Source organism: Heterodontus francisci, chromosome 8, assembly GCF_036365525.1.
Source record: "Heterodontus francisci isolate sHetFra1 chromosome 8, sHetFra1.hap1, whole genome shotgun sequence".
Classification (NCBI taxonomy): Eukaryota; Metazoa; Chordata; class Chondrichthyes; order Heterodontiformes; family Heterodontidae; genus Heterodontus; species Heterodontus francisci.
The window spans coordinates 11,628,827-11,641,914 of NC_090378.1; the positions used below are offsets into that span (position 1 = coordinate 11,628,827).

Genomic DNA, 13,088 nt, shown 5'->3' on the forward strand with positions numbered 1-13,088 from the left:
AGAAGACATCAGCCACTGTGTCAGCTGACCTCAGCCAGGGGCATGGTTGGTGTACTGCAGTTGGTCTATATTGGATTTATTAGTGACTATCTTCACAGAATCACAGAATTGTTACAGCACAGAAGGAGGCCATTTGGCCCATTGCCTCTGTACCAGCTCTCCGGATGAGCAATTTACCTACTGCCATTCCCCTGTCTTCTCCCCATAGCCCTGCACATTCTTCCTTGTCAGATAACTATCCTTTTTGAATACCTCGTATGAATCTGCATCCACCACACTCTCAGGCAGTGCATTCCAGATCCTAACCACACGCTGTGTGAAAAAGATTTTCCTCATGTCACCATTTCTTTTTAAGCCAACTATCTTAAATCTATTCCCTCTCGTTCATGATCCTTTCACAAGTGGGAACAGTTTTTTCCTATCTACTCTGTCCAGACCCCTCATGATTTTGAATACCTCTAGGAACATAAGAAGAGGAGTAGGCCATTCGGCCCTTCAAGCCTGCTTGAATAAACCATTTGGTAAGATTGTGGCTATCTGGGTGTGGTCTCAATTCCACTATCCTGTCTGCCCCCCCATAACCCTTGACTCTCCTGTCGCTCAAAAATCTAATTCAGCCTTGAATAAATTCGATGACCCAGCCTCCACTGCTTTCTGAGGAAGAGAATTCCACAGACTAACAACCCTTTGAAAAAAAAATTCTCCTCAACTCCGTCTTAAAAGGGAGACCTCTTATTCTTAATCTGTGTCCCCTGGTTCTAGTCTCCCCCACAAGAGGAAATATCCTCCCGGTATCCACTCTATCAAGTCTCCTCTCAACCTGCTCTTCTCCAAGGAAAACAGTCCCAACTTCTCCAATCTATCTTCATAAATGAAGTTCTTCATCCCTGGAACCATTCTCGTGAATCTTTTCTACACTCTCTCCAATGTCTTCACTTCTTTCCTTAAATGTGGCACCCAGAACTGGATGCAGTACTCCAGTTGAGGCTGAACCAGTGTTTTTTACAAGTTTAACATAATCTCCTTGCCCTTGTACATATGCCCCTATTAATAATGCCAATCATATTTATTGTTGTTAGTTTTGGTCTCCCTTACAAGTGGAAACAGCTTCTCAATGTCTAACCTGTCAAACCCTTTCATAACCTGAAAAACCTCTATCAAATCACCCCTCAATCTTCTCCTTTCTGGAGCACAGAGCCCCAACCTGTTCCTGACAATTATATCCTCTCAGTTCTGGTATCGTCCCTGTGAATCTTTTGGAGATGTTAAACCTTTTCCAGTGCCTTTCGTAGATGGAAGGATGCCAACACTGCATCCTTTTTATAATTGGTCCCAGTCTCATTCTTGATCCCTGACCTTTGCTGGAAAGTTCATCAGTGTGTGGACATCCAGTGAAGAGAGATTGCTCTAGACTGGGCTGCCCTGCTATGTTCAAGATGCTGCCAACACTCATGATTTAGACCAATGTCTGAAGATGGGGCATGCTGGTGAGGTACTTGTGTTCATGGGATCATCACCTTTAGGAGATGGGAATGAGAGAGAACTGGTGAAACATTTTTGCAGAATGGCACCTTGCATTTGCGAACACTTCTTTCTCGTGCTAATTTTCTCTCCCTAACCAAAAGGAGCTGGGGGTGATTGTGATACCTTTATTACCCACCAACCCATATCAGTTAACTTAGCACAGAACAGGGGATTAGCTTCTGTTTTTCTAGGACTCCAGAACAGAGCTACTTAGCACCTCAGCCCATCAGGAGAGGTATATCAAATAACAACAACAACTTATATTTGTATAGTGCCTGTAATGTAACAAAACGTCCCAAGGAGCTTCACAGGAGCGTTATAAAACAAAATGTGACAACAAGCCACATAAAGGAGATATTTGGTCAGCTGACTAAAAGCTTGGTCAAAGAGGTAGGTTCTAAGGAATGTCTTAAATGAGGAAAGCAAGGTGGAGAGCCGAGGAGGTTTCGGGAGGGAAATCCAGAGCTTGGGGCCCAGACAACTGAAAGTGCGGCCACCAATGGTGGAGCGATTAAAATTGGGAATGCACAAGAGGCCAGAATTAGAGGAGCGCAGGTATCGCGGAGGGCTGTGGGGCTGGAGAAGACAACAGAGATAGGGACAGGCAAGACCATGGAGGGATTTGAAAACAAAGATGAGCATTTTAAAATCAAGTCATTGCTTGATCGGGAGCCAGTTATAGGTCAACGAGCACCGGGGTGATCGGGGAACGGGACTTGGCAATGAGTTAAGACACAGGCAGCAGACTTCTGGATGACTTCAAGTTTACAGAGAGTAGAATGTGGAAAACCAGTCAGGAGTGCAAGTTTAGAGGTTACAAAGCATGAATGAGGGTTTCAGCAGCAGATGAGCTGAAACAGGGATGAAGTTGGGCATTGTTCTGGAGGTGGAAATAGGCAGTCATGGTCACAATGTTAGTTAGCGTTACAGTAATGTTTGAACTCTTTCAAACCTTCATTGTACATCTGTGTTTGTGAAGGTTCATTAACGACTCCAGATCAAATAAGTTTTCCAGTTGAGTACTTAGCCTTTGTCACTTACGATTGACTTAATGAACATGCTCATCTGGCACCTGCTAAGAAAATGTGTAGGGTTGATGATGTGGAAAACAGATGCAGCACGCAGACTTGTTTATCTAATTGTACATGCTTTGCTTTCATGTTTTCTGTGTTTGTCAGTCGGGTTTGTTCTTCTATTTTAGCACCAGTGACAGGAGAAAGAATCTAGTTCAGCAGAAAGCTGAGGCTCAGAGGAGGTTGTATGGGCAAGGGTCAGTGAAGCGACTATCAGCTGGGTTTTCGGAGTGGGAGAAACAGCGGCACTCGCTGGAGAGGAGGAGAGAGGAGCTGGTAAGCAGCCACTTGCCTCCACACTTGACGTCTTGTTACTTATCTAGTCACCGTTCCTTATTTAAAACTCATTCCTTTCTCCTCCTCCATTTGTAGAAGGAGAGGCTCGCCCAAGTCCGCAAGCAGCTTTCGAGGGAAGAGCATGAAAATCAACATTTGGGTAACTACAGGTAAAAAAAAAAGAGCCTTTATTTTATAACTGAAACTGGTCACATCTGTACAAGCTGGCTTATTGATACTGATAGTTTAGTTGACTTTGTTTTTAGGAATCTTTTCCAGCTAAAGCAGTGGAGAAGAAGCTTGTACCTGACAACAACACCACTGTAGATAGTTTTGTGCTTTAAGGAACATAGGAATATAGGAACATAGGAGCAGGAGTAGGCCATTCAGCCCATCGAACTTGCTCCATCATTCAATTAGGTCATGGCTGATCATCTACCTGTACACCATTTTCCCGTGCTATCTCCATATTCCTTGGTCATTTGATTATCTATCAATTTCTGTCTTGAACATGCTGAATGATTGAACTTCCACAGCCCACTGGGGAAGAGAATTCCAAAATACACCACCCTCTGTGAAGTAATTTCTCCTCATTTCAGTCTTAAATGCACTATCCCTTTTTCTGAAACTATTCCTGTGGTTCTACACTCACCTGCCACGGAAACATCCATCCATCTGTCCATCCTTCCCTCCGTCTCTCCCTCCCTCCATCCCTCCCTCCCTCCATCCGAAGGCAGCCCTCTTTATTAGCACCCCATCCTCAAACATTCACTTCCTTCACCATCGATGCACAGTGGCAGCAGTGTGTATCATCTACAAGATGCACTGCAGCAATTCACCAAGACTGCTTAGACAGCACCTTCCAAACCCGCGACCCCTTCCACCTAGAAGGACGAGGTCAGCAGTTGCATGGGAACACCACCACCTGCAAGTTCCCCTCCAAGCCACACACCATCCAGACATGGAACTATATCGCCGTTCTTTGACTGTCGCTGGGTCAAAATCCTGGAACTCCCTTCTGAACAGCGTACCTACCCCACAAGGACTGTAGTGGTTCAAGAATGCAGCTCACCACCACCTTCTCAAGGGCAATTAGGAATGGGAAATAAATGCTGTCCTAGCCAGTGGCGCCCACATCCCATGAATGAATTTAAAAAACTAAGTTTAAATATATCTAAAATCAACATAAAAACACATCCAAAAGACACGATGGGGGAATGCGTTGGGGACCATTGGGTCCAAACTCACTCGTTCCGCTGAAGGACACTACACTTACCACATGTCATGCCCAAAATTGCTCATAGACTGCATCGCAAAATGCTATGTTCAGGAAGAAATCTATCTAACTTACATTTAAATGAATTGATATTAACAGCTTCCACTATCTCCCCAGGGAGTTTCTTCCATTGATCGACCACTTTCTCACTGAAACATTGGGCTGGATTTTATTGAGGTCTTGACTTCGGGATCCGTGGTGGGTTGGGGAGGGGGGACCAGAAGATTGTATTGGTAGCGGCCTGCCGTGAAGCTCACCACCGGGAGTGCCAGGCCAGAACTTCCCGGCGGCGGCAAGGCTCTGGGGCGGTCCCCCGGCCCCTGGGCGACGGTACCCGGCTTTGAATATGTAAATTAAGAGAATGAATAAATTTAAATGAAATTGTCAGTGATCTCACCAGCTGCCCAGGATCTTCCGAGCGGCGGCCAGCACTCACGTGCCTTCACTTGCTTGTTCAGGGAAAGCTAATGCCACTGAGGTGGGGAAGGGGAGTGGGGGGGGGGGGTACTTAGGATTTTTAGTGTAGTGGGTGGGGAGGGGTTCCAATTGGTATTATAGTGTAGGGAAGGGGGGAAGGGGTGACCTCTGTACCTTAATCAGTTTGGTGGAGGGGAGGCGGGGGGGGGGGGGGGAGATTAATTCTTCCAGGTAAGTGTTTGGGGGAGGGGGCGAGAGGGCAACTATTACATGTAATTGTCATTGCTGGGGGGGGGAAAGGACGGCAGTTTATTTTGTGGTGCATCGGGTAGGGGGGGGGGGTAGGGCTTTAAAAATTTAAATGTACCGGCAGGGTTGGCTGCCCTTTAAAAATGGCGCCAGCGCCAGCACAGTGGCAGCTGACACTGTGGCCGGTGTTTCAGAGCTCGCCCCCTCCATGTGATTGTGGGGGGAGTGACCCGACCTGCGTATTACCTTGGGCCACCGCACGGCAGATTGCCGCAGCATGGTGGCGCGCGGCCTGCATATGCGGGCCGCAATTTTTCGGCAGGAGGAGAAAATTCAGCCCATCGTTTCCACAGATAATTTATTAACTTACCCCTCTTCGAGTGCAGGCCTTGTCCTGTGGTCGAACAAAGCGAAGCAACTTGTCGAGGCCAACGTTATCTAATTCCTTTAGAATCCTAAAATCGGGGAAGCATTTGTCGTACTTTGCCAGGAAAAAAAAAATGTTGAAACATTCCTGAAAGGAGCAGAATGAACTGATGGAAAGTTAAAAAAATAATGATATTCTCACTGAAACTTTTCCTTCCTGAAACTAAAATGAAATCATGGGAGCAGAGGACTTGATAAAAGTTAGAAATGAGTTTCTTTGCAAGGTTATAAATGAAACAAGAGAGACTCACCTGCTACTAAAATGTAAATTATTTCTGGGACTAAAGCAGCACTGCTGCTCCCTTGTGGCCCCTCTGGTTCAGACGGTTGCCTTTAGTTCTGTTAAACTGGGCCAAGGGACCAGAGCAGTGTGAGGGGCTTGTCTGAAGCTCACCGTAGCATTCACTGTGAGTGCAGTGCCTCAGGAATTCTGCACTCTGTACTGTTACTGTGCTGTGCTTCTCACTATGTTACTGTACCAGCACATTACATTGCAATGCACTGACACAAACTTTTTCTGCAATATTTGCACTGCATTTATTTCAGGAGCTGACACAATCTATTATAATTAGAAATTGGAGTCCTGGGGTGTGTTAGTATTTCCAGCAGGTCCCCAGAAAGGGCGTGCAACAAAGGTTCACCAGACTGATTCCTGGGATGGCAGGATTGTCCTATGAGGAGAGATTGAGGAGACTGGGCCTGTATTCTCTATAGTTTAGAAGAATGAGAGGTGATCTCATTGAAGCATACAGAATTCCTACAGGGCACGACAAGGTTGATGCAGGAAGGATGTTTCCCCTGGCTGCGGTTTCTAGATCCAGGGGATGCAGTCTCAGAATAAGAGGTAGGCCGTTTAGGACTGAGATGAGGAGGAATTTCTTCACTCAGAGGGTGATGATTCTGTGGAATTATCTACTCCACAGCCCTCTGGAGGCTCATTGGGTATGTTTAAGATAGAGACTGATAGATTAAGGGATATGGGGATAGTGCAGGAAAATGGCTTTGAGGTTGAAGGTTAACCATGATCTAGTTGAATGGTGGAGCAGGCTCGAAGGACTGAATGGCCTACTCCTATTTCCTATGTTCCTATGGCTCCTGCAAGCAGGTTAGGAGTGTGCAGGGCTGTCCGAGAACATGCCAATATTTGGGGACCTTTTTTCTGCGAGGGGGCGTGCAGGGAACTTGTCAGTATTTACAAGGGGCCTCTGGCAATGTGCCAGTGCAGTCTGTTCTTGTTAATTTGAATTGAAGTACAAGTTGAAGTACTGTCACTCTTGTAATGTAGGAAATATGGCAGCCAACTTTGTGATGTCGTTTGAGGGATAAATATTGGCCAAGACACCAGGGAATACTTTGCTGCACTTCTTTGAAATAGTGCAGTGAGAAGACCTTTCCCATATACGAGAAAAGCGGACAGGGCCTCAGTTTAACATCTCATCTAAAGACAGCAGCTCTGACAGTGGAGCATTAGCCTCAACTTCTGTGTTCAGGGGAGATGGTGGCGTAGAGGTTAGTAATCCAGAGGCCCAGGCTAATGTCCTGCAGGGACAGGTTCAAATCCACCATAGCAGCCGATGGAGTTAAAATTTTATTAATAAAAATCAGAATGAAAACTCTGCTGGCTGGAGTCATACCTAGTGCAAAGGAAGATGGTTGTGGTTGTTGGAGGTCAATCATCTCAGCTCCAGGACATCACTGCAGGAGTTCCTCAGGGTAGTGTCCTAGGCACAATCATCTTCAGCTGCTTTCTCAAAGACCTTCCTTCAATCATAAGGTCACAGTGGGGATGTTCACTGATGATTGCACAATGTTCAACACCATTCGCGACTGCTCAGATACTGAAGCAGTCCGTGCAGAAATGCAGCAAGACCTGGACAATATCCAAGCTTGGGCGGATAAGTGGCAAGTAACATTCATGCCACACAAGTGCCAGGCAATGACCATCTCCAATGAGAGAGAATCTAACCAACTCCCCTTGACATTCAATGGCATTACAATTGCTGAATCCCCCACTTTCAACAGCCTGGGTTTAACATTGATCAGAAACTGATCTGGAGTAGCCATATAAATACCGTCGCTACAAGAGCAGGTCAGAGGCTAGTTATCCTGTGGCGAGTAACTCACCTCCTGACTCCCCAAAGCCTGTCCACCATCTACAAGGCACAAGTCAGGAGTGTCATGGAATACTCTCCACTTGCCTGGATGGGTGCAGTTCCAACAGCACTTAAGAAGCTCAACACCATCCAGAGCAAAGCAGCCCGCTTGATTGGCACCCTATCCACAAACATTCACTCCCTCCACCAGACGCACAGTGACAGCATTGTGTACCATCTACAAGATGCACTGCAGAAACACACCAAGGCTCCTTCGACAGCACCTTCCAAACCCACGACCTCTTCCACCTGGAAGGACAAGGGCAGCAGATGCATGGGAACACCACCACCTGCAAGTTCCCCTCCAAGCCACACACCATCCTGACTTGCAACTATATCGCCGTTCCTTCACAGTTGTTGGGTCAAAATCCTGGAACTCCCTTCCTAACAGCACTGTGGGTGTACCTACCAGTGGTTCAAGAAGGCGGCACACCACCACCTTCTCGAGGGAAATTAGGGATGGGCAATAAATGCTTTCCTAGCCAGTGCCCCCACATCCCATGAACAAGTAAATAAAAAGAATCTGGAATTGAAAGATAGTCATAGCAATGGTGCCATGAAACTATCATTGATTGTCATAAGAATCTATTTGGTTCACTAAAAAACTGTCGGGAAGAAAATCTGTTGTCTGTGATTCCAGACCCACAGCAATGCAGTTGACTATTAACTGCCCTCTGAAATGGCCTAGCAAGCCACTCAGTTGTCAAGGACAGTTAGGGATGGGTAACAAATGCTGACCTTGCCGGTGATGCCCACATCCCATGAAAGAATTAAAAAAATATCCAGGAATGTGATTCAACCTGGAACCTCACGACTCAGAGGCGTCAGGGTTACCAACAAATCGTAATTTAAAAGCCTCCAAATCTGTTTCGTTCCAATCACTTAAATTGAAACTAACTGAATATTTGGAGCAAAGAGTGACAGTGAGTTAAGAGGAATGCGCCACTATTTATAGGCGGTCTTGAGAGTGTGCCAATATTTACAGGGGCCTCAGGGTGTGTGCTAATATTAGCTGTGGGTCCCTCTAGCAGAAACGTTTCAAAACATTTGGTAGTAGGTGAAAAGTTTGTAGGGTTATGTGGAAAGGGCATGTGAATGGGGCTAATTGGATAGATCTGTCAAAGGGCTAGCATAGATGCGATGGGCCAAATGACCTCCTTCTACGTTGTCTCATTTTCTGATTCTATATTATTAAGAATGATAAAAGACAATCATGTTTTCTCCACTTCTCTGTCAAACCAGGCGGATCTACCCTCCCGATGATAAGCAGTTGCTGGAGAAGTACGAGAGTCTCATATGTATTGCTTTTCAAACCTTCCTGGCTGGCAGAGCAGCCTCACTCCAGAAGGAACTCAGCAACCCACTAAAGCACATGAAGGTAATGACGATGAGATCCATCTGATTAGGGCAAGAAAAGAGAAGGTTGAGGGGTGACCTGATAGAGATCTTTCAAATTATGAAGGGCTTAAATTGGGTAGTTGCAGTGAAAATGTTTCAACTTGTGGGGGAGTCCAAAACTAGGGCCATAACTATAAGATAGTCATGAATTAATGCAAATAACAAATTCAAGAGAAACTTCTTTACTCAGAGAATGGTGAGACTGTGGAACTCTCTACCACATGGAGTGGTTGAGCTGAATAGCACAGACGCATTTAAGGGGGAAGCACATGAGTGAGAAAAGGATAGGGTTAGATGAAGCAGGGTGGCAGGAGGCTCATGTGGAGCATAAACACTGACCTGTTGGGCTGAATGGCCTGTTTCTATGCTGTAAATTAAATGTAATTCTGTGTGATGGGTAACGTGACCTGTGTAGGATGTTATCTTTGCAATATGTTGCTTAGAATCGTGGAATCATAGAGTAAGACAGCACAGAAGGAGGCCATTTGGCCTATTGTGCCTGTGCTAGCTATTTGAAAGAGCTATCCAAAACGTCCTTCTCCCCTGCTCTTTCCCAATTGCCCCCTTTCCCTTCAAATATTTATCCCCTTTTGAAAATTACTATTGAATCTGCTTCCACCACCTTTCTGACCAGTGACATCAGAGAAGATGGGTGCCCTGCCTGGACTTCTCCCAGCCATTTTTTTTCAAGCTTCCCTGTTGTTTGCAGTCAGAGTGCTCCTCTCCTTTACGAGGTACTGGCTGCATTTAAGTGATCATTGAAGGCAGATTTCCTGCCCCCACTCCCCAAATAAGCACGCAGCTATTGAATAGTGTGGGCAGCAGTGGCAACATTCCTGAATTATTATAATGAGGTGCCAACATCAATTTGACATGGTCGCGGAGACCACGTTAATAGGTGCATGTAGCGCACGCACTCCACAGTAGACTCCTACATATCTGTTTGCAGACGCAATCAAATATCCAGGGCATTTTCTTTAAGTATCTCTAATTTCTGTTTTTGGGACCTTGCTGTGTGAAAATTGGCTGCACTATCTCCCTAGAAAGTGACTACCCTTCAATAAAGGTACTTGGGTGTGAAGCATTGGGACACCTTAATGTTAAGAAAGCTGCTATGTAAGTGAAAGTCCTTTTTTTCTTGCACAGTACTTCGCATTACCATGTATTTACAGCACAGACAGAAGCCCTTTGGCCCAGCTGGTCTACGCCAATGTTTATGCTTCACCAGCGCCTCCTCCCAACTTACTTCATCTAACCCCCATCAACATATCTTTCTCTTCCTTTCTCCCTCATGAGTTTATCCAGCATCCCCTTAAATGTATCTATGCTATTCACCTCAATTACCCATGTGGTAGTGTGTTTCTACATCTCTACATCGACCTATCAAATCCTTTCATGACCTTAAAGAGCTCTATCAGGCTTCTCCTTTAGAAAAATGAGCCCCAGCCTGTTCAATCTTTCCTAATAGGTATAACCTCTCAGAGCTGGTATCATCCTAGTAAATCTTTTTTGCTCCTTCTCCAGTGTCCCTATCTGTTTTTTTGTAATATGGAGACCAGAATTGTTCCCAGTATTCCTTCAAGTGTGGTCTAACTAAGGTTCTAAGCAAATTCAACTTAACTTCTCTTTTTTTTCAATTCAGTTCTTCTGATGGGGGGAGCTGAGGAAGGCTTTGCATTTGAGGTATCCAACTCGCAAAAAACTCTAGTGGTGATAGCAATGTGTCTCAGACATCAGCTTCTCAGGCTGTCTGTTATGCATGATGCTGGGCTGATTTTCAATGTGTTGGACTGATCTCTTTCCCAAACTGGCAAGATGAGCCATGAGGTATAGATCTTGTAACTGACGGAGACGCTGCTGCTGTGGCTGGATTTTCCTCCTGTCGATGGGATGCTGCAGGGAGCATCAGCAGACAGTCAACTCAATCTGAGCATTCAGGCCCGAGTGACTGGCAACACTGCGGCACTGGATAAAAGATAAGCCCTCAGCTTGTAGAAAGAAGCCTTTCACATAAAAAAAACCCCTCCTTTGAATAGGTTTGATGTACCTTGTCATGTTGCATTATATTATAAATGCATTCAAAAAATTGCAAAGAGAACTAATAAAAAAAGAAGCATGACAGCTACTGGAGTATATTTTATAAATTGAAAGGTCTTTTATGTGGACATTCACAACAAGTGGAAAAGATATTTTGAGTGCTGTTTTGACAATTTGTTTGCTCCCTGTGGCAGATTCATTGAAACGATTGTGACTGGGAAGATCATATCTTCTTGGTTCTTGGTAAATGATGCTATGCAATAGATGGGGTTCAAAGATAATCAACAAGTAATGGGGGTGAGCGATGCGGAAAGATCAGGGTAGGTTATATCTGAAGATTGGAGAGAAGCTTAAGATGGGGGTTTAACTCATTGAAGCAAAGTAATGTAAAGCATTAAATTGTAGAGGTAACGTGGGCCTGGAATATGACTTTATGATGAGTATAAATTTACATCAATGGAAAGTACATTTAAAACAGATTGTAGAAAATAAAATCTTTACTCAAATATAGATAAAACATTTGGAATAGTCTACAAAATAACATATTGAAGTTTAAGACGTCACAGTGGCTATCACAGTGGCGCAGTGGTTAGCACCGCAGCCTCACAGCTCCAGCAACCCGGGTTCAATTCTGGGTACTGCCTGTGTGGAGTTTGCAAGTTCTCCCTGTGTCTGCGTGGGTTTTCTCCGGGTGCTCCGGTTTCCTCCCACAAGCCAAAAGACTTGCAGGTTGGTAGGTAAATTGGCCATTATAAATTGCCCCTAGTATAGGTAGGTGGTAGGGAAATATAGGGACAGGTGGGGATGTGGTAGGAAAATGGGATTAGTGTAGGATGAGTAGAAATGGGTGGTTGATGGTCGGCACAGACTCGGTGGGCCGAAGGGCCTGTTTCGGTGCTGTATCTCAAAACTAAACTAAACTAAACATTGCGGGTGTTAAAAATACAACCAGGGGAGTTGGGTTGGGTGATTTGGCACACTGGGGGGAGGGACAAGGTCAATGGGCTGAATAGCTTTTTCTTGTCCTTAGTTTTCTTGATGTTCTTATGCCCCTCTATTTTGTCTTTAAAAAGATCCTTTATCTGCAGTTATTTACATTTTTAAAAACATCCACAGAGAGAGAGAGACAGCAACAGATCATAAAGTTGTCACAGGACAGAAGGAGGCCATTTAGTCCGTCGAGCCCTCGCTGGCTCTCTGCAAAAGCAATTTAGCCAGTCCCACTCCCCTGTCCTTTCCCCCTCGTCCTGCAAGTTTTCCCTTCAGGCACTTATCCAATTCCCTTTTGAAAGCCATAACTACATCTGCCTCCACCACCCTGTCAGGCAGCCATTCTAGATTGGAACCACTCAGTCATAGATTCGTAGAGTCATTACAGCTTAGAAGGAGGCCATTTGGCCCGTCGAGTCCATGCTGGCTCTCTGTGGAGCAATCCAGTCAGTCTCATTCCCCTGCTCGGTCCCCATAGCCCTGCAAGTTTATTTCCCTCAAGTGCCCATCCATTTAGGGAAGTTGGTGGTGTAGTGGTAACGTCACTGGACTAGGAATCCAGAGTCTAGGTAAATGTTTTAATGACCATGGGGTCAAATCCCACCACAGTAGATGATCAAATTTGAATTCAAATAATAAATCTGGACTTAAAAAGTAGCCTAATGGTGACTATGAAACCATTGTTGATGGTTGTAAAAACCCATCTCATTCACCACTGTCCTTTAGGGAAGGAAATGTGCTGTCCTTGCCTGGTCTGGTGTACATGTGACTCCAGACCCACAGCAATATGGTTGACTCTTAACTGCCCTCTGAAATGGCTTAGCAAGCCACTCAGTTCAGGGGAAATTAGGGATGGATAATATATGCTGGTGGCCTAGCTGGTGATGTCCACATCCCACAAACAAAATTTAAAAAAAAATTCCTTTTGAAATCATTAATCGTCTCCACTTCCACCATCCTCATGGGCAGTGAGTTCCAGGTCATTACCACTTGCTACATAAAAAAGTTCTTCCTCACACCCTCCCGGTATCACTTGCCCAAAACCTTCAATCGATGCCCCCTAGTCATGGTACCATTATCTAATGGGAACAGCTTTAATTTGTCTACCTTGTCTAAACCTGAAACAATCTTGTACACCTCCGTGAAATTTCCCCTCAATCTCCTTTGCTGCAAGGAGAATCACCACAGCTTCTCCAACCTAACCTTGTAGCTAAAATCCCTCATCCCTGTATCTGTTCTGGTAAATCTCCTCTGCACCCTCTCAAGGAC

At 45.1% G+C, this 13,088-nt stretch overlaps 1 protein-coding gene across 1 annotated transcript in view; it reads left to right on the plus strand.

The window, feature by feature from the left end:
* Positions 1–13,088, plus strand: part of ttll7 (tubulin tyrosine ligase-like family, member 7) — a 323,437-nt gene that overhangs the window by 208,444 nt on the left and 101,905 nt on the right. The window contains exons 12-14 of the mRNA XM_068036341.1: positions 2,726–2,873; positions 2,970–3,043; positions 8,637–8,772. Coding sequence (XP_067892442.1) covers positions 2,726–2,873; positions 2,970–3,043; positions 8,637–8,772 — 358 coding nt within the window. The remainder of the gene's footprint in view (positions 1–2,725; positions 2,874–2,969; positions 3,044–8,636; positions 8,773–13,088) is intronic.